Source organism: Typopeltis vanoorti, chromosome 1 (genome assembly GCF_054136105.1).
Source record: "Typopeltis vanoorti isolate ZY-2024b chromosome 1, IOZ_Tvanoo_1.0, whole genome shotgun sequence".
In the NCBI taxonomy this organism is placed as follows: Eukaryota; Metazoa; Arthropoda; class Arachnida; order Uropygi; family Thelyphonidae; genus Typopeltis; species Typopeltis vanoorti.
Genome location: NC_143549.1, coordinates 24338453 through 24365153, shown reverse-complemented (window position 1 = coordinate 24365153; position 26701 = coordinate 24338453). Strand labels below are relative to the sequence as shown.

The 26701-nt window shown below is 35.5% G+C and overlaps 1 protein-coding gene across 1 annotated transcript in view; it reads left to right on the top strand.

Moving 5' to 3' along the window:
• The window catches only part of HUWE1 (HECT, UBA and WWE domain containing E3 ubiquitin protein ligase 1), a 1068888-nt gene that overhangs the window by 121461 nt on the left and 920726 nt on the right, over positions 1-26701 (top strand). The window contains exon 12 of the mRNA XM_090396304.1: positions 8296-8396. Coding sequence (XP_090252430.1) covers positions 8296-8396 — 101 coding nt within the window. The remainder of the gene's footprint in view (positions 1-8295; positions 8397-26701) is intronic.

Below are 26701 nucleotides of genomic sequence, written 5' to 3'. Positions count from 1 at the left end.
CTTGAAATTGATAAAATTGAGTATTGTGCAGTTATAAAATTCTTTGTAAAAGAAGATTTAATGCCAAAAGAAATTCATTCGAAGTTCATCAGTTTATGGGCACTCTTCTCCTTAGTTTTCGACAATTAAGAAATGGGCTGCCGTGTTTAAACATGGCCATACCAACCTTGAAGCTGATCCATGTGAAGTGACACCCAAAAAGTGTAACAACACCAGAAAGCATTGATAGTTTATGATATGGTATTAGATGACCGGTGAGTCAAAGTGCGTGAAATTGCTGAGACTGTAGGCATTTCAAAAGAATGTGTAGGCTATATTTGCATGAAGAATTGCAAATGAAAAAGCTTTGTGCAAGATGGGCACTGTGCTTGCCCACAGCTGATCAAAAATGCACTCGCATGAAAATATCTGAACAGTTCTTGGAGCATTTTAACAAGAATAAAACTGATTTTGTGCATAGATTTATTACTATGTATGAGACTTGGATTCACCATTACACATACCAGAATTCAAATAGTGGACAGGAGCTCGTTGTTCAGTGCCAAAGAAGACAGAGTCGGTTCCATCAGCAAGAAAGGTCATAGCATCAGTGTTTTGGGATGCTAAAGGCATTTTGTTCATTAATTATCTTGAAAAGGGTAAAACAATAACCACAGAATATTATTCCTATCTTTTAACCAGACTAGACAAAAAAGTTTGTGAGAAAAGACCTGGTTTGCAGAAGAAAAAAACATCTTTCATCAGGACAATGCACCTGCCCACAAAGGTGTTTTGGCAATAGGAAAATTAAGGGATCTGCACTATGAATCGTTGGAACATCTACCCTATTCCCCAGATTTGGCCTACTTCTATCTCTTCCCCAAACTAAAACTCTTCCTTGCTGGTCAGCTTTTTAATTTGAATCGAGAGGTGATTGCATTTGTAGAGGGGTATTTTGCAGATCTTACGAGAACCAATACAGGGATGTGATAAGGCACTGGAGCATCACTGGAATAAATGTATTAGCCTTAAGGGAGATTATGTTGAAAAATAAAAATAATTTTGAAATTATAAATTCGTTTTTTCATTGTTAGGTTGAGAACCTTTCAGACCACCCTTGTATTTATGGCATTAGTAAGATATTTTTACATGACCAGAGCCATGAGTTCAGTTTATACAGGGATGACAGCAGTAATGGCAAGGGGGTGCTACTGATAATTGCACAGAAATTAAATCCAGATGAAATAGAATTCTCTAAAAATGGTGGTAAAAATATGATTCACAGAAATGAGCATGAGGCTGTTTGGTATAAGACATAGATTAACAGAATAAAATACACAATGAGGTTGATTATAATAAACTGAAAGGACAGCTGGAGGCAATGTCTTTGTATGGGGAAAGTAGAGGAAATAACAGCGTACATGGGAATTAGTCAAAGGGTGCTTAAAAGAGGGTCTATCAGATTACATCTCTGGTTAGAATTAGCTGTATGAGAGTTAAATGAATAGCACTTTAAAGAAATAAAAAGAGGATAGTGTTAATCCAATACCATGAGAATAGTGATGACAAGACTTGTGAGCACTATCAGAGCGCACTGAAAATCAGATTGAACCAGGTGAAATCAGATTATGAAAAGAGGGTAAACAAACAAGAACTTTCCTTTTCTAAATTGAAACAAAGTACAACAGAATTTCACTGCTGTGTAGCAAGAATGACCATGAAAGAAATAACCTTAAAGAATGTGGATGGTACAGAAGAGGAATAAGGTAAATAGGAAATAGCTGAGTAGTTGTCACTTTTGTAAAGGTATATTTCTTCCCTGAAATCTAAGTAGATGGCAAGAAAGAAATGGACAAAAGAAAAGAGGTAGGTGAAGAAGTATTAAAGCTCTTAGAGCTTAACCAAAAATAGCAGCCTGAATGGATGGGATATCAGCATAGGCACTGAAAGAAGATGCAGAAGAGTTTAGTCTCAGCACATGCAATAGAAGTGGAAAAGATGAATGGACACACACAAACACACACAATACTTCTGCATTTTGCAAGACATTTGACAGGAAAACACACACATGGTGCTTAAGGGTCAGACTGGATAACTGGGAGGAGACATGGCCTTTTGGGAAATGCAGAGAACTCACCAGGCTTCTGACCTGATGTCCAATTCTCACCTTCTTGAGGTGCATCCTGTTTGGTATCTACCTGAATGACTGAATGAGGATGGGTTGGTAATTTGGGATTTAGCCAACAAAACTATATTCTTATTGGCTTAAACCACAATGCAAATGATGGTACAACATGTTGGAATTTCATGCTGGCTGAGGCATCACCTGGTTAATCAGAGCAAATAGCATAAACTCAGCTATTGGAACAAACCCCCAAACAATAGCAAAAATCAAGATTGGCACCATCCACATAAGAATCATCAATGGTAAAGAAATCAAACTAGCAGAAGAATTTGATCAGTACCAGATCAACATAATAGGTGGTACTGAAACAAAGAAAACAAAAACAGGTGATCTTTCTAAGCAATAAATACAAGATGTCATATAAAAGCAATAACAATCAGAGAAAAGAAAGAGTAGCTAGAATATTCTATGTTATTGTTGACTGATATTTTTCCACTGGTTCAAGACAACAGTATACAGAGGATTTGAAATAAGAAGTGATCAAAATCAGTTTTATTCTTGTGAAAATGCTGCAAGCACTGTTCAGAGATTTTCATGCAATTGCATTTTTGATCTACTGTGATCAGGCACGTCGCCCATCTTGCACAAAGCTTTTTCATTTGCAATTCTTCATGCAAAATATATCCTACATGTTCTTTTGAAATGCCTGAAGTCTCAGCAGTTTCACGCACTTTGACTCCAACCCAATCTGTCCCGGAACCTTACTTCTCCACTTTGGATATTGCAATATGTTGCTGCTATCTGGACTAACGATATCCAACCATCTTGTACTTGGTTTTCCTCTTAATCTTTTACCAAGAATTTTACTTTTTATATGTTTTATTATATGCAAGCCTATAATCATCATTGAATTCTTGATATGTATCCTAGGGAAGGGGTATAGTGCACCCACACTTGCTAGAGCTTTGCTTGGCTTTGTGCCAAGAATAGTCGATTCATGCTGAAGGGGAGAAAGAAATGAGGGATGTATGAATTGGTTGCCAACATGCAAAATCATGTGCTTCATAGGTAAAATTTTCCAACAGTTATACAAGAAAAATAGTTACCACTTTAAAAACTAGAATTTTCATAAAAGAAAAGATAATTTTTCCGACGTATAATAATAAACAACTCATTCCACAATACAGGTTGATTACCCTATTATCGGAATGGATCCTCTTTCTGTTGACATGTACAGAAGTGTCGAAGGGTCTCTTATCTATGGGCGTTCTTTACAAGATCACGATAGTACTAAATGGGAAAAGTTACATTATTACTAACTTCTGATCAACAATTTTCCTCCATTATTCCTCCATTACCTGTCAAGACCTCCAACATTATAAGATCTTATATTTTGTCTTTTAAAGCTTCTTACTTCTCAATCCACCTATATCTTAGTCTTCCTCTGGGTCTTTTTCCTGAAAACCTAGCCAAGAACATTTTTTTTTCTTGCATTCTTTTTAAGCGACCATACCATCTGTTATTATCTCTACTAACACATTCCTGAATGCTAACAATATCAAGTTCTTTCCTAATATCCCCATTTTTAACGTGATATTGCCATTGATGCCATCTGTTCATGCATCTATTATGTTATTTGTAGTCTCTTATCTGTAGTCTATAGTCTTTGTTGAAGTGTTTTATTTCTAACCCAGCTCTCAGATCCACAAGTTAAAATTGGTTTGAACACCACCTTGTATACAGCTAATTTAGTGTTTTGACTAATATCTTTCTCAGACTGTATAAATTTATTCAACTGATTTCCTGCCATACCAGCTTTACTAATTTTGTTGTCCATTTTCATATTTAATTTACCTTCTTCACTAAAAACAATGCCTAAATAACTGAAATGTTTTACTTTTTCTTTATAATTTTATCATTCAGGATACAGTTGATGTTTTCAATGTTTCTGCCTATTTTCATTGTCTTTGTCATTTTATTGCTGATTTTCCTACCAGATTTATTACAAGTGTTATTAAATTTAGTCAAGGAATATTGCAGACTTGTACTGGATTTATTGAGAAGTATTACATCACTAGAGCTAAGATTAACATCGCCAATTTTGACATCAGATTTAATGACTTTCCTTCATAATGTGATCCATTTATATAATAAATAATAGTGGAGAAAACGTGCACAGTTTGTTTAACATCGAACCATTTTCCTGTATTTCATTCAGTTCTAACTGCTGAAACGCAGCTTAAATAGAGATATGTATTGCTCGAGATAATGTCCCATCTACACCATATAACTGGCATTTTGAAGAGCTTTCCTATTGACCACTTCCAGATCAACAAAACTTAAATACAAATCCGTTATATTCCCATGATTTTTTAACTATTTGTGTTAAAGTGAAAATCTTATCCTGACAACGTCTGATTGGCCTGAATCCTGCTTGGTCTTTACCAAGCTTCTCTTCCACAATTTTTCTTAGCTGTTTCTCAATTATACTTGTATAAATCTTACCAGAAACACTCCTCAGGGAAATACCTCTGTAAATCTCACCTTCAGTTTTATTTCCTTTTTTTATATAGATGTTAACTATGAGAGCTCTGTTCCAATTATCCTGCACACCCCTTCAGGGTACATGTCAGGAATTTGATGATGATGCTCCAATTATCCACAATTTGATCCTGTGACCAGGCCTTTTGAGTTATGCAATGAAGCCACATTTTTTTACCTCAATATTTAAGCATTACTGCAGCTACCTGTCCACATTTCAGATTTTTGACTTTTTATTCTTCAAGTATGGATATGTATTTCTGACAGCATTCCTGTTGGGAGTTTCTACCACTGTGCTGACACTGCTTGTTTCATTTAGCAGTCTTTCAGAGTAATTATTCCAGACATCTAGAATATTATCTTGCACCTCAATGGAATCAAGCACTCATCAAGAGAATCTATAAATCACACAAACCAGCTGTCATACCTTCCCTTAAATTCACTATTCCACTCACTTCTCTATGAGAGAAAAACCAAGCTCTTATTCCTTTCTTTCCTTTCTTGACTGCAAACAAATTTAACTTCTATGGATGGATGCCCCTGTGTTCTTTCCCCACCTTCCTTACACCCATTGAGAAGTTTATAGACCTCTATCATATTATGCCGTTTCTTCTGTTAACCATAGTTTGTAATCCACTTGCAATCTGTCCTCATAATATAAATCCCATAATCCAGATATAATCTTTGTAACCCTTTCCACTGCTTTATTTCCTTGAAACCCAGGATACCAGATCTTATCATCATAGTAATGTCTTATCAAGCCTTATAAAAAGGCATATAAAAAGGAAAGAGTGCTGCAAAAGGAGTTAGAGTTGATAAACGTGACATGAAAACGGAGAAAAAGATATCCTTGAAGTATAGAGTAATTACTTTGAAAAACTGCTAAATGAAACAAGCAGTGGTGACAGCACAGTGGTAAAAAACACTGACCAGGCATGCAGTCAGGAATACATATCCATACTAGAAGTATAAAAAGCCATCCAAGGTTTGAAATGTGGAAAGGCAACAGGAGTTGATATTCGACCAGAAATGCTGAAGTATGATGGTATAAAAGTCTTGCAGTGGCTGTACTACATAGTTCAGAAAGCCTGGACAGAGGGACGAATTCCCAATGATTGGAGTAGAGCTCTAATAGTACCCATATATAAAAAGGGAAATAATACTGAATATGAGAATTTCAGAGGTATTTCCCTACTGAGTGTGAAGGTCAGATTTTTTCCAGTATACTTGAGAAACAGTTGAGAAGAATTGTGGAAGAAAAGCTTGGTGAAGAACAAGCTAGAGTCAGGCCAAATAGAGGCTGTCAGGATCAGATCTTCACTTTATGACAAATAGTGGAGAAATCATGGGAATATAACAAAGATCTATATTCCAGTTTTGTCAACCTGGAATTGTATATGACAAGGTGCCGAGAGAGAGAGCGAAGCAATTCAATGTGCTACAGTTATATGGTGTCAATGGGGCATTATATCAAGCACTTAGTCTGTATTTGAGTTGTAAGTCTCAGTAGTTAGAATTGAAGGAAGTACAGGAAGATGGTTTAATGTTAAATCTGGTGTGAGACAAGGATGTACATTATTCCCTCTGTTATTCATTATCTATATGGATGACATTATGAAAGAAAGTGGTATTAAAAATTATATCAAAATTGGAGATGTTAATGTCATCTCTTTGCTTTATGCAGATGATGTTATACTTCTAAATAAATCTGCTACAAGTCTGCAAGATTCTCTGACTAAATTGAATTTAGTCAGAGAATCTTAACAATCTAAACAGTTATTCAATTTAGTCAGATTCTCTGACTAAATTGAATAACTGTTGTAATAGATATGGTATGAAGGTCAGCAATAAAAAGTCAAAGACAATGAAAATAGGCAGAATCGTTGAAAATGTCAACTGCATTGTGCGGAGAACCTGTGGAACAAGTTAAATATTTCGGCTCCTTAGGCACGATTTTTTTAGTGAAGATGGTAAATTAAATATGGAAATAGACATCAGAATCAACAAAGCTGGTATGGTAGGAAGTCAATTGAATAAATTCATATGGAATAACAGAGATATTAGTCGGAACACTAAATTAGCTGTATACAAGACAGTGTTCAAACCAGTTTTTCACTTCTACCTTAGTAGAGCCTTCTGTGGGACCATATTCACAAATAAGTCTCATTGTCCAGTTCCCCATTCTGATATTTGCCCAAATCACTCTATTACACTGCCTGCCATTCAAGAAGATGAGCGTATTTTGTGTTTAATACTATGGCTACTCCTTTTCCTTGATTGTCATTGCCTGAATATAACGTTTTGTATTTATTGCTCAGAAAGATCTCACCAGTTTTTGTCTTTTTTGTTTCAGTCACCCCTATTATGTCGATCTGGTACTTATCTGATTCCTCCGCTTGAGTTGGGGTGTGTTTTCAGATTTGTTCCAGTAGCTGACTTTTCATTGTTCGCCCTGGTTCCCTGGCGAAAACAACTCGGGCCTTATTTAACCGGGCGACGCCTCAGTCGGCATGAAATTTTGTCATGTTGTACCATCATTTTGTATTTTGGTTTAACCAATAGGAATATAATTTGGTCAGCTAAATCCCAAATTGCCAGCCCATCCTCATTTGTTCAGTATCCAGATAAATACCCTGCAGGGTGCACCACGAGAAGGTGAGGATTGGACATTAGGTCAGAAGTTCTGGTCGGTTCTCCGCATTCCTTTAAAGGCTATGTGGAGAACTCCTCTCAGTTATACAGCTTTGACCCTTAAGCATCCCATGGTACATTTCCATCTGATGTATTTTATAAGATTGTAATAAAAAAAAAAAAAGCATTGTTTACCTTGTGTGGCATCAATGTCATGATGCTAGTGAAACACTAGATAAATATATGCTGTAAGTTTAATATGAACTAGTTGATTATTTATTCATTTTGTCTGTGTCTCCTACCCAGAAAACCCTGCTCTAGAGGCAAACACGAAACTTCTTCAAGCCTTCAGTAAGCTGGGTGGCAGTCTTATACCTGGCAACAAAATTAATCTCATACCTAAAGATATTTGCATACATCCATGGCTCTGGTTCAAACCCACAGACCAGCAGTTATTCTTGTTTTGTCTAATCCATTGAATTTAATACGATGTGTCATAGATACATTTAAATAATAGAAGTTACTTCAAAGCATTAGTAGATTATTATCTATTGTTATCTATTATTACTATCTATTATCTATTGTGTATGCATGTATGTCTACATGCATACACTTAAGAAAGTCAGTTTTCTACAGAACAAGCAAAACTTACATTTGATAGACATAACCAACTATGAAAGACAGTCCCCCCCTCCATTTATGTGGTCATAGCAGGCATTCAGGCTTAATACAGAAAGGAAGATATTGATGAGATTTCTGTATATGTAACAGCAGTGAGTCTAGGTTCTATCAAGGGATTTTACAATATGATTGATTCTGTTGTAAAGCATACTCACTATAGCAAACCTGGTATAACAAAATATTTCTTAAGTTCAGCAAAAGTTGTGCATGCATGTGCGTACATATGCATGTATGTATATGTTGTGCACATATGTATATTTGCCCACACATGCTTGATAGCAATGTGATATTTTACACAAAGAAGCTCTCATATTCATTTAATTTTTGTTTCTTTACAGTTTATTGCAATGCACTCCAGGATAATGCTGGTGCACTTTTATACAATGGTCTTATTGAAGAACTTGTAGATATTTTAGAATTAAAGGATCCAAATTTAATAGTAAGTGTTCCTGAATGTATTATTCTTAATCCTTTTAAACTAAACCTAAATGAATATTATTATTGCAAATTTTATTCTGCTAAATTTGCATTTTTCATGTCATTTGAGAATTAAACTTGTGTTTTCATGAAGTTATTCAATCTTACTCTGTGTTTGATTTAATGCCCTTTGGTTTGAAAGAGCTGAGTTTTGAGTCTTGTCTGACATGAAAAACCTTATCAAAGCTTTCCATTTGAAGGCAAATTAGCCAGTCTCATATGTAAGTGGCAGCATTTTTTTCTCCTGGAAATGATATACCCTCTAATTGTTTGCTCTGTGCGCATGAAAAACATTTTGTGCATAAATTTCCAGTCTCAGGCAGCTCAATGTGTGCAGTAGTCTGTGCATGTTGTTCTTTGACATTGTCATTTCGATATAGTCTTTCAGCCACTCAAATGAATTTGCATTCTTTTCTACTTTAACTGTGAGTAACAATTTGAATGTTAAACACAATGCTAATGTAATATTTCTCATGTTAATGTTGCTCTTTTTACATTTAGCTATAATGTGTAAAATTGTGAGCACTAAATTCACTTAAATTCCTGTAGCTACAAAATCCATTGCTGTTTGCACGAGTTCAAGTAACTGTACTGACAGTAGACACTAAAGAAATATGCTCTACTACTTTCTACATAATGCATTTAGTTTTCCTACATGGCATAAGCAAACGCTATCTAATTGCAGTGTATTAAGTTGGAATTGGTTAGAGTAATATTGGAGTAGAGATATTGAAGAAATTATGGATTGGTAGAGCCTCTGCTACTAATGTCTCGCAAAAAGTTAAGCAAGTTTGAGTGCATTAGTAGGTGGAAAGTGTTCAGTCGTTCGATGCTGTTGGCACGCTCTCCATCGATGAGTCTTTGGACTCCTTGGAGATGTCACATAATAATGATTGATCATATAAATCATTTTCATGGTATGTTCAAAAATAATTGACAGTAAATCAAATTTTGAAGCCAAACTTTCGTCCACTCCCTTTTTTTTTTGACTGGTATGCTTGTTTGTACACAGTTTAGGAGGAACATTGCCCTGGAACATGAGTTTATCACCCATCAGACAAATTGGTCAGAAAAACATGGGATGTTGATTCAGCCATAATACACTCTGCAGATGAATTCATCTCCCTATTGGAGTGTTACTAAGAAACCAAGTTATGTGACCATCATAGGGCATTGAGCCTAACATGTATGGAAAGATGAAATAATTGTTTTTTTTTTTTTTTACAAGAAGAATTAGAGATTGAATCAAGTTTTCTAAATAACGTTGGCTATATTCAGTCTACATTGTGCTGTACACTTCAAAATGGAATTACTATCATTACAAACTGTATAAAATTGTTGGCAATGCTTTATAGCATCAAGACCATACTAAAGAAATTCGATGTTATAAATTTGGTGGGGGACAAAATCAAAATTTAGGTCCACCTTCCATGCAAATTTTATTTTTCAGTTTTATTACAGATACTTAAGTTTAGATCAAACCAATGAAGTTTAGAATGCATAAACCATTCAAAATTAAAGCCCTCTTAGTGATCATCCATTTAGCTTAATTTGAAGTTTTTAAAATATGATAGGTACTCTGAAAAGAATTTTCTTCTTTCTGTTTTTCTCACCTAAACATTTCTAACTTTTCAAAGATTGATTGCCAGAATTTTCAGCAGTAGGTTATTATTTTGAGTATGTATTAATCAACTTTCAACTAGTACAGAAATGTTGGTAGGTATCATTTATGAGTTATGTAATCAAGACTTTCTTGCTTTCAGTGTATTTTAATTTCTAATATGAACACAATATGTAGTTAAATCTTGATTTAGACTTTGATTCAGCATTGTTGCAGGGTTAATTAAATATCAGCCAAGTTATAAGCTATTGATTGGATATCAGATAATTCATAGACTAGCAATACATGAATACTAGCAATACATGAATCATTAATATAGTCATAGAATATTTAACATAAGTTGGATTAGGTTGCATCATGAAACTTTGTACCGAATTATGCACTAATCTGACCTGCTTGTATAGAATAAATATGTGGAAATAGATGAACCACAAAACAAATAAAAAAAAGTTGCTGATCATTATAGCTTCTCAGTAGCATATGTTCTTTAAGAGATACTTGTGCCATGAGGATTCTTTATTTCACACAAAAACACAAGTAAATAAGTAAATATTATAATTACAGCTATTTTGCCTGCTTCAGTTTAGGAGTACCCCTGTTGTAACCTTAGGGGTAACCGAAGGGGTACTCCTAAACTGAAGCAGGCAAAATAGCTGTAATTATAATAGTTAAATAAAGAGGAGTAACATGGGAGTTTTCCCAGAAATAATATACATAAATAAGTAAATATTTATTTAAGCTATATATTTAAGCCTGAATATTATAGCATATCAGTGCCAGTGATAATTACAAGTGTAATGTGAAAATGGATTGATTTGAAACAGTGAGAGCCATGTGATGTTATACATAAAGCTATGTGAACGTATAACCAAGGAAACACACACACACATATATATATATAAAACCTTTAATGAATGATTAGAATAAGACTTTCCAATATCTTACATGGAGAGACAGGTCATTCTGATTTAAGTTTAGATGGTGAAGTAAGGCCTCTATTTCATTTGAAATACTGCAAGTTGGTATAATCAAAAGAATTTAAAAAAAAAAAAAAGTGGAAAACTCATTTAAAACATCTATTAATGTAGAGTTTTTCACAATTAGAATTTTAGTCAGTTCTAAAAGAATGCCTCCTAGAGTAGCTAATTCATTTCTTAATAAGCCACCCAAAACCTTGTCATCAATCATCAACTCAAATACCCTGGTGTATATAAAATATTGTGTGATTGTGATATTCCTTATTTTGGGCAGACAGACAAATCTGTCGAATTGCGTATGGAAGAACACGAGGGACATTACTTACAAGAGACAGCGAGCTAGTGCATTATCAAGTCGTATCCTTTTCTCGGCTAATCCTAATGATGAAAGCCAAAGTCACAAAGTCTGCTGGGAAAAATCTACTAACATCTTTCATTGCAATGATGAACTAGAGAGAAAAATCGTAGAATCTAGGGAAATCATCTTCAATCCTGTTCATCTAAATAACTTGAGCTACAACCTCCCAGATAGTCATTCAGCTGTAATCATGTACTGGTGTTCACGAGATGCTACTAGCACTTACTTTCCCAACAATACCACAAATGAAAGAACAGCTTTAAATACAACCACAATGTTTTAATGTTAATTATGTATAGAGACTCTCTATGATCTTAGTTTATTTAAGCTTCAGTGTTTTTTCTTTTTTCTTTCTTTTATGTCAGCTGATGAAGGCTGTTACAAGCCGAAACTAGTAGTGTTTTAATATTAAAACCTTTTTACTTAAATCTCGGTTCTAGTCATTCAATTCTTTTTTTAAAACACACACACACACACACACACACACACACACAGAGAGAGAGAGAGAGAGAGAAGCTAAATTACATTTCACAGTATGCTAAAGAGACAATGATTTGATCAAAGGCTAGTACTGACCTGACCTCTAGTGAAAATAAAATTAAAATAATGAAATAAAATAAAATTAAAATAAATAAATGAAATAAAATAACTGCATCAAAGTTATCATCATCATCATACGTATCAAGGATTTAGGCCTAGCATGGCCTGTTCCAGCCTTAGAAGTTATCGTTGAATCGTTTAAGAGGACGTTCTGGTTTTCTTTTTCCTAATGGCTTGTACTTTAAGGCTTATTTTGGTAATCTTTCTGTTTTCATTCTTTGAACGTGTTCCATCCATTTATGTTTGTTTTTTAATTTTTTCTATTACTGGTTCTTGGTTTAATTCTTTCATAATATCTTCGTTTCTTTTGTGATCAAATAGGGTATACTTTGCAGTTTTTCTCATAAACTTAATTTCTGCTGTTGTTAATCTTTGTTTGTCTTTTTGTTTTATTGTCCAGATTTCGCTTCCATACATTAAGACTGGTAAGGCTAATGTATTGTATACTTTTAGCCTGGTTTGTTTTTGAACTAGGTTTGGTTTAAATATAGAGTTAATTACACCTGTTTTTAAATATTTTGCAATTTTTACGTTTATATCTTTTTCATTTTCATATGTGATCATACATCCAAGGTAGTTAAATGAATTCACCTGTTCTAAGATCTTGTTATCTAATACTATTTTAGTTCTTGCTGGATCTTGTCCTTTAAAGGCCATAGTTTTTGATTTTTCTGTTGATATTATCATACCATAATCTTTGGATATCTCATTTAGATTTAAAATAGCTTTCTGCAAGTTATCTTCAGAATTTGTAATTATTATTTGGTCGTCTGCAAAGAGGAGAGTGTTTAAGTTAACTGTAGGTGAAAGTTCAATTCCTTGATGTAAATTTTTACTCCATTTTATTATTATATCATTTAAGTAGATATTAAAAAGAGTTGCTGAGAGGGGACATCCCTGTCGGACCCCTTGGTTTATCTCTCTCGTATATGATAGCTCATGATTTAATCTTATTTGTATTTGATTATTTTCATATATACTTGTGATAGCTTTCAGGATATTATTTGGTATTTGTCTTTCTGGCATCAAAGTTATAATCTATTTATTTCCCTTGGCACCACCATATTGTCACTTTCAGATCTATAAAACTTAATATGTTGATTCTTTTTTATATTTCTTGTTACCGTTTTATTTATTTTTTAAATCTAATGAGCTTCATTTGGCCTGAACTCACCTAGAGGGAGAAGGTTGAGAAATCATGGGAATATATGAATGATCTATATTAAAGTTTTTGGATCTGGAAAAGACATTTTTCCAAATCTATGCACCTTAATCAGATGAATTATTTCTTTTAAAATTAATCATCCCTTGGATTTGGCATCAGCTCAGCATGTTCTTATTCATATTTCCTTGTGTTCTAGTGGAATAGAATTTTGGCTTATCTCTTGGGTAGTTGATTATAATGAGAATTGACTACTTGCATAAATTGTACATGGAACACTACATGCAGAAATTTCTCTGTAATGGTCACACTACTTTGTTCTCTTTTTCATACATGGGCACTCTGAGTGTTTTCTGTTATGAAATTCATTTTCTGACTAGGCCTTTTGAAATGTGCAGTATAGCCACTGTAAAATATTTATATCCCCTTATTTGAGAATTTTTGAACTCATATCTGATTATGTTGAATTGGATTTAAATGGTATTGAAAAAAAAAAAAACTAAAAAAACTATTAACTTAAAAGCTAATATTTTGCTGGTATTATATCCAGCATCTGCAGGGCACACAAACAAAGTTTGTTACAAATGCGAGATAACCACAATTCGATGTAACAGTGGGCTAGTATAAGTAATTGCAGCGTGCATCACAAGACTAAAGTCCTAATACAGTGCCATCTAAGTTAAGAAAAAGAAAAACAGTAGTCCAAATAGTTGTCCTTGAAATATCTGGTCTGTATACTTTCATTGCAGAATTATAATATTGATTTCATTGCTCCAGATGTTTTCTGCCGCTGTTCTGTTCTTAATTATTTCAATAATTTTTGATTAAGTACTCCACACATCCCTGGGCTTTTATCTCTTATTCCTTTTGTAGTACACTTTTCCTTTACTAAGCATATTGTAACAGCTTCCAGAACATTTTGTAACTTTTATGTGGAACCTCCATAGCCCAGCCATTTCAATGACACCTTATGGTTTTCAAAAACCTGGCTTCAAATCCTGGCCAGGATATCAGGGATTTTCATCTGAAGGTGAGTTAGCTGAACTCGGGTTTTTCATCTTGCAAAAAAAATGCAAACCAGCCAGAACATGCAATATACAGATATGATCACTGCAGGAATAAGGATTTACCAAGCCATTCTGTTGGATTCAATTTTGCTGATTTGCAAGGTATCATGGTGTTAAATTCTGAATGAAACTGAAATTAAATCCATTTATGTTTCATTCAAATTTAACATGCAATAACATTCCCAGGGCCAATATTGGTATATCAGAGGAAATAAAGCTAATTGTAATTTATAAGCAACATTAGTAATTTGAGTAAAACTTGTCTATGCATCATGCTGTAAATAATTATTGTAAATTTTCTAATGTTTAAACTATGTGGATTATGTGCAGATACTTGTGTACTGCCAGGAGAAAGATAATCGGATTAGATAGTGATGGCCTGAAACTAAACACATGCACCAAGTAGGACCATGGGTTCCCTCCTTAAAGCACGCTAGGGGAGAGTGTGGTGCTAGGTGCTTGAAAAAGTAAGGTTTCGTGGGAAAAGGGAGAGAGCAGGATGACATAGAAAGGAAGCATCGGGCGTGCGATTTAAAAAGCGCAGCGGCGCTAGTTCATGGCTTTTCTTCCCCCTGAATTGGAGTAGTCATTGAGGTAGAGGTCGTTGGAGCATGCCGAAGTGTCTATGGCAAGTTCGCTGGTCAACGAGCAGCTCAGCGGAGCGGAGTTCCCGATCACCACAGAGATTGATAAGCCATGCCGAGCCAGACTTACCTTTTGGCAGAGATGTGTTTAGTCAGAGTCAAGGAAGCAAAGTTCTGTCGAGACGTATGTGAACAAATAATTCCCCAGCCTTTGGTAATGTAGAATTTTGATCTCTTATATAATTGTGTTGAGAACAACCTGTAATTGCAAAAAGGACTTTAGGTTTATAATGTTTATAATGGAAGCTCGTTGAGATAACTCTGTTATTGATAAATGAATGACCTTTAGCATTGTAATGTGTAAAAATGGATAATTGACCTTCGATAGAATTTCCTGCTTGAAATAATGTTGTAACATATTACGGGAGAATTAGAAATTTTAGTTGAGTATACTCATTCCCTAAAGTTAGTGCAATTTATGTCAGAGTTTGTTCATAAAGTGTAAATTGTCTGATTTTGTAATTAAAAGTTTTTCTTTAATATTAATTGATGACTTGCCTGATTTCCTTTCTTCTGCGCCGCTCATTAAGTTAGAACCAAGGCAGGAGGTAAAATACAAGGGAGGCTACGACTGTGAAACGAATTTTAGTTATTTGATGAATTTAGAGTTTAACGACAGTGCTTAATAGATATTAGACAGTGTACTAAACTGAGTACTAGTTCCTTGATTTTGCATTGCTCAGTAGTCTAGGATTTAGGGTGGCGCAGTATAATAGAAATTTTCCCTGAATCTTAAAAGGAATTGTCGTCAGCACTGAAACAAAGGAATTGTCGCTATCCAACGGCAATCCCTTTGTCTTCAATCCACGTGCACTACTTTTAAGAAAGTTTAATGGCCCAGATTAAATATTGAGACTGCATAAGAATTATAGTATATTAACTTGATGCATCGAGTAAAGAACTTTTATTGCAATTAGGCTAAGAAAATTATATAAGGGAATAAGTCAGGATTAAGATCATAAATCGTGACATTAGGAGAGAAAAGAATAAATATTACAATAGGTCTGTGTGTAAGAGTAAAACAGGAAGCAAGAATGGATGATATGTATTTTGTTTTTTTACATATTTCCTGTGACTTTTAGTTACATTTACACATAACTTAGCTTTCTTATGTTATCTCTCTTCGTTCTTAATATATGCTAACTTATTTGCCAGGAGCCTTTTCAGGACGCAACGAATATGAAGTCATTAGCCTCGCTATACTAGTGGCCTGGTCATGAAAAAACTTCCAATGTAAATTTTGTTTGCTCACTTGGATAATTTTTTTTAACTGAAATCACCCATGACAGTATTGATTTTTTTTTTTTTTTTGTATCCTTAGCATCTTGTCACTAATAGAAATCGGAAAGTTTCGTTCATTTTAATTTTTTCATTGCATTTCAGGCCAGACTACCATCCACACCTAAAAGCTACTTAGCTCATTCTTTTTATAGTTTTCATGCCCTTAATTTTTTTTTTTTTTAACCATTGATGCTTATTAATGATGCATATCTTCAATTCTGTTGAGTTTGAGGTGGTTTTAAAAAAACTTTTTTTAAATTCTCACTCCGGTTCCATATATGAAAACATGAAAGATCTTATTTCATGTGGCATTACATATCATTATGCTGCATCATCTATATTTGCAGTTTGAGACAATATAGAATATAATTTGGTTGATCATTATCACAGTTCGATACCTATGCAGTAGTACTGGACATTAGGACAGGAGCTCCTCTGCATTAATTTCATGGTGTGCCAAGATTTCCTCCTAAGTGTGTAGCCTTTATCTGAAATAACAAATAACATTCCCAAAAAAAGTACATATTCAGAACCCCTCCCCAAAGAAAATGACATTATTTCACTTATCTAATTGGAACATATCCAGTTTTTTTTGAGATATCAAAGGTAATTTTATGATTACTGGGTAAATATATTAGTAATGATTAAAATTAGTTTTCATTGACTTTTATTTCTTTTGCTGTGTGTGTACATTTTGTATCTCTTATCTGTCTACATTTCAGCAGACTGACTTCTTGCAATTAAGGTTAGGGACAATATCCATAAGCTTTAAAGTTTCAACAGCTTGAAACTGTTCATGTTTTTGCATGTTTTTATCATTGGCACTTACTAATTCAATCTTCCTTTTTTCTATGTCAGTGTTGAAGGGTAATTATTTTAAACGTAAAAATGTGTATATATATAAGATGGTAGAGAATTAGTCAATGGACACATTTAATGGTGGTTTAAACTGCAATGCCACTCACAGTACATGTGCATACATTTCCTCTGTTTGCTGTGGTAACTTGAGCTGAGGCTGCATGTGAAATTGTGTGCATCATTTGGATTTATGAATTTAGTAGGAATGTGACGAAGTACTGAATACAGAATATTTGGTCTGAAATTTTGGCTGAAGCATTGAATATTCAACTGAAGCATACTGAATTAAATTTTATGAACAAATGTTTTTGAGAAAAAAAAACATCAAAAAACAATTTTTAATAAGCATTTTTTGTTCCATATCATTTTTTTAATAAAATTTAATTCATAATGCATAAAATTTAATCGTGCTTTGGCTGAATGTCCAGTATTTCGGCCAAATTTCAGAATTGAAGAGAGATTAAAAATCATATGTAACAATATTTCACCTAATTATGTAACCACATGGGGGGGGGGGGGAATAGAAACTTTGAAAGTTTTGAAATCTGACCAGAGAGCATATCAGAATACAATGTTTGGCATCAGAGTTGCCTTAGTTAATAAATTTATCATTTTATTAGTTCTTTTTATTAAAGTTTCCCTCACATCTGAATGCAATTAAATGCACTTAAGCACTGACTGCTTCTGTTTAGAGAAGCATTTAATGCTTCAGTGCAACTTACCCGATGCAACTCAGTTTGTGTTTTTGCACTGTTTATAGTGCAAACAACACATGCTCTTATTCTCGCCTAGGAAATTTTTGAAATTTTACATTCTTTGTACAGTTGGCTACAAAATGCAGATTGATCTATAATATCCTCCATTTTGATATAATAAAACTAATTTAATTTCATTGAGAACATTGTATTTAAAAAACAATACAGCATAAAAATCAGAAATATGTTGCGCTTATTTCTTCAAATAATAATATTAACAGAATTTATTTTAAATGGTGAAATATCTAATAATTATGGATTTATTATTAAAACACTTAAGGAATAGAACAACGTAGTTAGGAATATAAATTAAATTAAACTTTAATAAATATTTTCCGATATTTCGGCAATGTCACATTGCCATTTTCTAAAGGAACTTACAAAAAAGTTACGTGCACGTAGGCATTACAACACAGAAACTGGGAATGAAAAGATGAAGCTATTGTTCTCCAAAGCACCTGATGGTGCCCTCTAGCGGGCTAAGTAGGTGTTCTTGGCCGTTGGGCTGAAGGTCTGCAGATATAGGTCTCCCAAATTTGGGGCAGTCGCATACACCCAAATTTGTTGAGGTTTGGAGAATTTCTCAGGGCTGAGGCCGATTCCATAAAGAGTCTTTCAAATTTGTATTTGCTACAGTGTATCACTGTAGCTTTCTTCCACCGTATTCTGTGGCGTGTATCCAGAGCATGGTCCGCAAGCCCAGAATGACTGTATTTGTGAAAACAGATGTAGTCCTTGTGTTCCGAAATTCTGATATTCGCTGTCCTGCCTGTTTGGCCAAAGTAAGACAGTTTACAACTGCATGGGACCTGGTAAACACCAGGTAGGTCTAGGGGAAGTGGTTGGTCTTTAGTGGAGTGGATAAGGGATGCCAATTTTCTGTAAGGTTTGTAACAGGAGGTCAGGTCATGTTTTTTTAAGATTTTGGTAATCTTTTCCGAGGTGCCTCAGATGTAGGGAATGGTGATGGATTTAGAGTAATCCTTGTTATGGGGGAGGGAGGGGATCTGTGGTTTGTAGGTTCTAATATTTTTTGGATTTTTTGGGGGGGTAGCCATTGGCTGAGAAAGTGTTGAGGATGTGATTTAGTTCAGTGTTTAGGGCCAAGTCGTTTGAACAGATTAGTTTAGCCCTGCTGTATAGTGTTTTCACTACTCCATATTGTTGTGAGGGGGGGGGGGGAATATTGGTGAATGTATTTGCCTGTATTTGAAGAAATAAGCGCAATATATTTCTGATTTTTATGCTGTATTGTTTTTTAAATACAATGTTCTCAATGAAATTAAATTAGTTTTATTATATCAAAATGGAGGATATTATAGATCAATCTGCATTTTGTAGCCAACTGAGAAAACCAAAGATCCATTAGGCTGGCGGGTGACTAGTGTGTCTAGGAAAGGGAGGCTGTTGTTTTCCTCTTTTTCCAGAGTGAATTTGATTCTGCGGTTTTGGTTGTTTAAGTGTGTTAAGAAGGAGAGAAGTGTTTCAGAGCCATGTGGCCAAATAGCGAACACATCATCAACGTAGCGAAGCCATATGGTTGGTTTTTGTGGGGCAGAGGCTAAGGCTTTTTCTTCAAAGGTCTCCATAAAGAAATTGGCCAAGGGTGTGGGGAGAGTGGTGAACCCATGGCTGTCCTCTCTATTTGTTTGTAGAATTTTCCCTGCCAAACGAAATAGCCTGAGTTCATTGTGAACTGAAATAAGGCTGAAATGTCAGGAGAAAATTTAGCTTGGATTAGCTCTAAAGTTTCCTTGAGTGGGACATTTGTAAATAAAGAGGACACATCAAAGCTGACCATTATGTCAGTATGTTGGAGTGTAAGGTTTTCTATCCTGGCTTTGAAATGGGCTGAGTTTTTTATGTGTGATGGTGTGTTGCCAGTATAGTGTGTGAGCTCTTTGGCCAAATGTTTAGCTAATTTGTATGTGGGGGAATCAATGCCATCCACTATGGGACGTAATGGCACATTTTCTTTGTGTATTTTTGGGAGTCCGTAAATATGGGGGGGTATGGAGTTAAATGGCTTTAATCTGTTGGTAACTTCTACAGGCCAAGAAGTGACTCTCTTAAGGAACCTGTGAAGTTTTCTAATTTGAGAGTTGGTGGGATTGTAATTGATAGGGAGGTAAGTGGCCCGATCTAATAGAAGAGCATTCAGCTTACCTGTGTAGTCCTTTTGGTTAAGTAATACAGTTGCATTTCCCTTATCCGCTTTGGTGATAACTAATTCTTTATTATTTTTCATTTCCTGTAGAGCTTTATATTCCTTGTTTGATATGTTGTTTTTTGGTGGTCTTGCTTTGGAAAGGACACAGGCTACATCCAGTCTTACACTGTTGGCGACTTGTTGTGGAAGGTGGCGGATTCCGCGCTCGATCTGGATCGTAATATCCTCACTAGGTATTTTATTGGGAGCAATGGCGAAGTTGTGTCCACGTGCCAGCGCGTTGAGTGCTTCAGGCTTTAGGGTGACTGAAGAAAGGTTGATTACCGTGTTAGTAGCAGGTTTTGGAAAGACGGTAGAGTTCTTTTTTAATTTTTCAAACTTTTTCATCTGTCGGCCTCGTATTTTTTTAAATTCTTTTTCGGCAGCAGTACATGAGACGTCATGTAAAATATACCAAAGTTCGTGGTTCAAAGTGCTCGAAAGTTCATCTCCGACGGCACGAATAGCTTCGTTAATGTCCGCTAAGAGCGACCGCGTGGCAGTGATTTGTTCGCCTCTTTATTTACAAATGTCCCACTCAAGGAAACTTTAGAGCTAATCCATGGCTGAGCTGTCCATGGCTGGTCTTGGGCATGGACAGTAAGCGTTTTTGTCCAGTTTATCCTGGAGTTTTTCATCCCCTCAAAGCAGGCAAACCAGCCTTGATAACTCAACGCTAGATCACATCAGACTGGAATCGAGAATCGGACTGACCACCTTATTCTGTGAACAGTTTGATGTCCAATGATTAATAAACCCTTGATATACTGCAAGGTAAAAGAGGGAAAGGTAGATGATGATGTTGTATTAACTGTGTTAATTCAAAATGCATATTAGAAATCTTGTTAAGTGATGGATTTCTGTGTATGTAACAGAGAGATAGAGGGGTACTTCATTTCCTGATTAGTATTTATTTTTTTAAGAATTGGGCTTTGAACTTGATTATTCATCTTTTTATGGGATTATATCTTTACTAGAAAATTTTATCAATAGTAAATTTTTTGACATTTTTCATTCTAGTTCATTCTAAAGTAATGAAGAAAATCATTAGCATTTGTTCTTTTTGCTACTGGATATCTTTAACTAATGAATGATGCCAATATTTTTATTACACATTTACGTAGTGAGATATCTTATGTCATTTACCCCTAGGTAGATGACATATTCTATCATTAAACTCCTTGTTATATATGAAAGTAAATGTTTTACTCTGAGCATTATTTTATTTCATCATCAGGCAACTTACTTGCAGACAACCTCATTGTCAAATGCTTGACATGTACCCTCAAGGGGTGTATAGGATGTTATTATATAGTAAATTTAGTTTAACCCTTTATCCAAGTGTGAGCAAACAAAGTTTGCTCCTGAAAGTATCTTCAGGACTGGGGTAAAGTAGTACAACACCAGGCAACTTGTTGCAAAGGTGGAGCAAGTTAACATCACTCCTATCTCAGTATCACCCATAATGCAAGATACATCTGCTTGCAGATATGTCTAATGTTATGCATTAAGGGAAGGGTCACTACCCAGACTAGTTTAGACCTTTATTGAGGTCTCTTCAGTGGGAGCCAGGCCCAAGTGGAGATACCAGGCAGAAGCATTAGCAAGGTCATCTCTAACTATAGGAGTTGCCAATGGTGTGCCACCTTTCCCAAGTGTGGGTAGTGGCCGTTCCCTTAATGCATAACATTATACATATCTGCAAGATGTGTATTGCATTATGGGAGATACTGAGATAGGAGTGTTGTTAGCTTGCTCCACCTTTGCAACGAGTTGCCTGGTGGTGTTACTACCTTACCCCAGTCCTGAAGATACTTTCAGGCGCAAACTTTGTTTGCTCACACTTGGATAAAGGATTAAACTAAATTTACTATAGTCTGACCAAGTAAAAATAAAGTGAAAAATAAACTTCCAACATCTTTCTCTAAATCCAGAGTAATTTAATAAAAAAAAAGTGGCACACCATTTGGCAACTCCTATAGGTAGAGATGACCTTGCTAATGCTTCTGCCTGGTATTTCCACTTGGGCCTGGCTCCCACTGAAGAGACTTCAATAAAGGTTGAAAGTAGTCTGGGTAGTGGCCCTTCCCTTAATACATAACATTAGACATATCTGCGAGGAGATGTGTTTTGCATTATGGGAGATACTGAGATAGGAGTGATGTTAGCTTGCTTCACCTTTGCAATGAGTTGCCTGGTGTTGTACTACTTTACCCCAGTCCTGAAGATACTTTCAGGCACAAACTTTGTTTGCTCACACTTGGATAAAGGATGAAACTAAATTTATTATAGTCTAACCAAGTGAAAAATAAACTTCCAAAGATATTATAGTACTACATGAACTTACATCATTAATAAATCCCTATCAACAATTTTCATCCAAATCACTCTGTTGTCTGTCAAGACTCCAACATTATCAGATCTTATATTTCTATCGTCTAAGGCACTTTGTACCGTATCAATCCACCTATATCTTGGTCTTCCTCTGGGTCGTTTTCCTGCCAACCTGGCAGAGAACACTTGTTTTGCTAATCTTTCCTCTCCCATTCTATTTAAGTGACCATACCATCTGAGATTAGCTCTGCTAACGCATTCCTGGATGCTGACAATGTCAAGTTCTTTCCTAATATCCTCATTTTTAATATGATATTGCCATTGATGCCATCTGTTCACGCCTCTAATCTTTCTCAGGACTCATATCTGCAGTCTTTGGTCAAGTGTTTTACTTCTGACCGAGCTCTCAGATCCATAAGTTAAAATTGGTTTGAACACAGTCTTGTATACAGCTAATTTAGTGTTCCGACTAATTTCTTTCTTATTCAATTGACTTCCCATGATACCAGCTTTGCTGATTCTGTTGTCTATTTCTATATTTAGTTTACCATCTTCAGTAAAAATTGTGCCTAAGTAGCTGAAATGTTTTACTTGTTCCACAGGTTCTCCATTCACAACACAGTTGACATTTTCAAAGATTCTGCCTATTTTCATTGTCTTTGTCTTTTTATTGCTGACCTTCATACCATATCTATTACAACAGCTATTCAATTTAGTCAGAGAATCTTGCAGACTTGTAGCGGATTTATTTAGAAGTATAACATCATCCGCATAAAGCAAAGAGCTGACATTAACATCTCCAATTTTGATATCAGGTTTAATACCATATTCCTTCATAATGTGATCCATATAGATAATGAATAACAGAGGAGATAATGTTCATCCTTGTCTCACACCAGATTTAACATTAAACCATCTTCCTGTACTTCATTTCTAACTGCTGACTTACAACTCAAATAAAGACTAAGTATTGCTTGATATAATGCCCCATTGACACCATATAACTGCAGCGTATTGAATAGCTTCTCTCTTGGCACCTTGTCATATGCCTTTTCCAAATCTACAAAACTTAAATACAGATCTTTGTTATATTCCCATGTTTTCTCGACTATTTGTCGTAAAGTGAAGATCTGATCCTGACAGCCTCTATTTGGCCTGAATCCAGCTTGTTCTTCACCAAGCTTTTCTTCCACAATTCTTCTCAACCGTTTCTCAAGTATACTTGCATAGATCTTGCCAGGAACACTCAGTAGGGCCTCTGTAATTCTCACATTCAGTTTTATTTCCCTTTTTATATATGGGTACTATGAGAGCTCTACTCCAATCATCGGGAATTCGTCCCTCTGTCCAGGCTTTCTGAACTATGCAGTGCAGCCACTGTAAGACTCTTATACCACCATACTTCAGCATTTCTGGTCGAATATCATCTACTCCTGCTGCCTTTCTACATTTCAAGCCTTTGATGGCTTTTTCTACTTCAAGTATGGATATGTATTCCTGACTGCATGCCTGGTCAGTGTTTTTTATCACTGTGCTGTCATCACTGCTTGTTTCATTTAGCAGTTTTTCAAAGTAATTACTCCATACTTCAAGGATATCTTTTTCTCCTGTTTTCATTTCACCTTTATCATCTCTAATTCCTTTTACAGCACTCTTTCCTCCATTCCTAAGCTTCTTCAACAACCTCCAGAACATTTTGCCACCTTCTTGATATTTATTTTCTATATTCTTGCCAAAGTCCTCCCATGACTTTTGTTTAGCTAGTTTTACACACTGTTTAGCTTTCTTACATTTGTCTCTGTATTCTGTAAGAGTAAAAGCTGACTTATTTGCCATGAACTTTTGATATGCTTTCTTCTTTTCCTTCACTGCCTCTTTAACTTCCTATGTCCACCAGGGAGTTCTGATTTTTTTTATCCTTGCACACAACCTCACCACATGCCTCTCTGGCAGAATCAATCAATGTTTCCTTCAGAGTTTGCCACCGAATCTCCAAGGTTTGATTCCTGTTCTCAAACTCTTTCATTTTCTTTTCAATAATCTTTCTGTATTTTAGTCTACAGTTCACATCTGAGAGCTGCTCAACTTTTATTCGCTTTAAAACTTTCTTACATGTTATTCTTTTCAATATGAAATTCAATTTTATCCTGCTCAAGACTAAATAGTGATCACTTCCAATTTCAAATCCTCTGTACACTCTGGTGTCCTGCACCAGGGCGAAAACATCACTATCAACAATAACATAGTCAATGAGACTTTTCTTATTCCTAGCCTCTTCTCTCGTGTGAATTTGTGCACATTTTTATGTTGGAACATGGTGTTAGTAATAACCAGTCCATGTCCTGAGCAGAAATCCAACAGATATTTGCCATTATTATTAGCTTTGCTCTTTTCTCCAAATTTTCCCAAAATATTTTTGTATGTCTCACAATCATTTCCTACTCTACTATTTAGATCCCCAACAAGGACCAATTTTTCCTTTTTCATTGTGTCAGTTGCTTTTTCTAAAGCCTCAAAAAATTCCTCCACTTCTACCTTAGTAGAACCTTCTGTGGGACCATAGGCACAAATAAGTCTCATTGTCCAGTTCCCCATTCTCATATTTGCCCACATTACTCTACTTGAGACTGACTGCCATTCAAGAAGATTAGCCTCGTATTTTGTGTTGAATACTATGGCTACTCCTTCTTTTCCTTGATTGTCATTGCCTGAATATAACATTTTGTATTTATTGCTCAGAAAGATCTCACCAGTTTTGGTCTTTTTTGTTTCAGTCACCCCTATTATGTCGATCTGGTACTTATCTAATTCCTCAGCTAGCTCCATTTCTTTGCCATTCAGGCTTCTTACTTTGATAGTACCGATCTTTAACTCTGGTGATGTTGAGTTGGGGTTTGTTTTCAGATTTGTTCCAGTAGCTGACTTTTCGCTGTTCGCCCTGGTTCTCTGGCGAAAACAACGGGGGCCTTGTTTAACCGGGCGATGCCCCAGCCGGCATGAAATTTTGTCATGTTGTACCATCATTTTTTATTTTGGTTTAACCAATAAGAATACAATTTGGTCGGCTAAATCCCAAATTGCCAGCCCATCCTCGTTCGTTCAGTATCAAAGTAGATACCCAACAGGGTGCACCACGAGAAGGTGAGGATTGGACATTAGGTCAGAAGCCCTGGTCGGTTCTCCGCATTCCTTTAAAGGCTATGTGGAGGTCTCCTCTCAGTTATACAGCTTTGACCCTTAAGCAGATATTGGTGAATATATATATATATATATTCACCAATATCTTGGTCTCCTTTCGGATCTTTTTTCTTGCCAGCTGCAGGGGTAAATTTGTCTGTTCAAATGACAATGCCCTAACCACAGAACTAAACCACATCCTTGACACTTTCTCAGCCAATGGCTATCCCCCCCCCCCTCCCAAATCCAAAAAATATTGAAACCAGTAAACCACAACCCCAAGGATTACTCTAAATCCATCACCATTCCCTACATCCTAGGCACCTCAGAAAAAAATTACCAAAATCCTAAAAAAACATGACTTGACCTCGTGTTACAGACCATATAAAAAATTGGCGTCTCCCTTATCCGCTCCACTAAAGACCAACCACTTCCCCTAGACCTTCCTGATGTATTCCAGGTCCCTTGCAGCTGTAAGCTGTCATACTTTGGCCAAACAGGTAGGACTGCAAATATCATAATTTCAGAACACAAGGACTACATCCAGATTTACCAGTACAGCCACTCTGGTATTGAGACCATGCTCTGGATACATGCCACAGAATACGGTGGAAGAAAGCCACGGTAATACACCGTAGTAAATTCAAATTTGAAATGCTATTCATGGAATCAGCCTCAGCCCTAAGAAATGTGCCAAGCCTCAACAAATTTGGTTGTATGAGACTGCCTGAAATTTGGGAGACTTACATCAGAAGACCTTCAGCCCAATGGCCAAGAATACCTACATAGCCTGCTAGGGGGGGGGGGGGGTGCATGCGTCTTTATTTTAAGTTCCTGTGAAGATGGCAACGTCATGTTGCTGAAATATTTGAAATATGGATTAAAGTTTAATTTAATTTATATCCTTTGTATGTTGTAAATTCCTTAAGTTATTTAATAAGCATGTTTAACCAACGTCTAAGCTTTTCTACGAGAATTCTATGTAAAGTGTTCAAGGCCTTGTTTACATCTAATCAAAACATTGTATGAATATAAAGTTAAGGAGGCTTGTGAGATTCTTATCAGAGAAATATTCTTTTATATAGATAGTTCTTATAGTAAAATGCCCTGAGCAGAAATCCAACAGGTATTTGTCATTATTATTAGCTTTGCTCTTTTCTCCAGATTTTCTCAATGTTTTTGTATGTCTGACAATCATTTCCTACTGCTAATTAGATTCCCAAC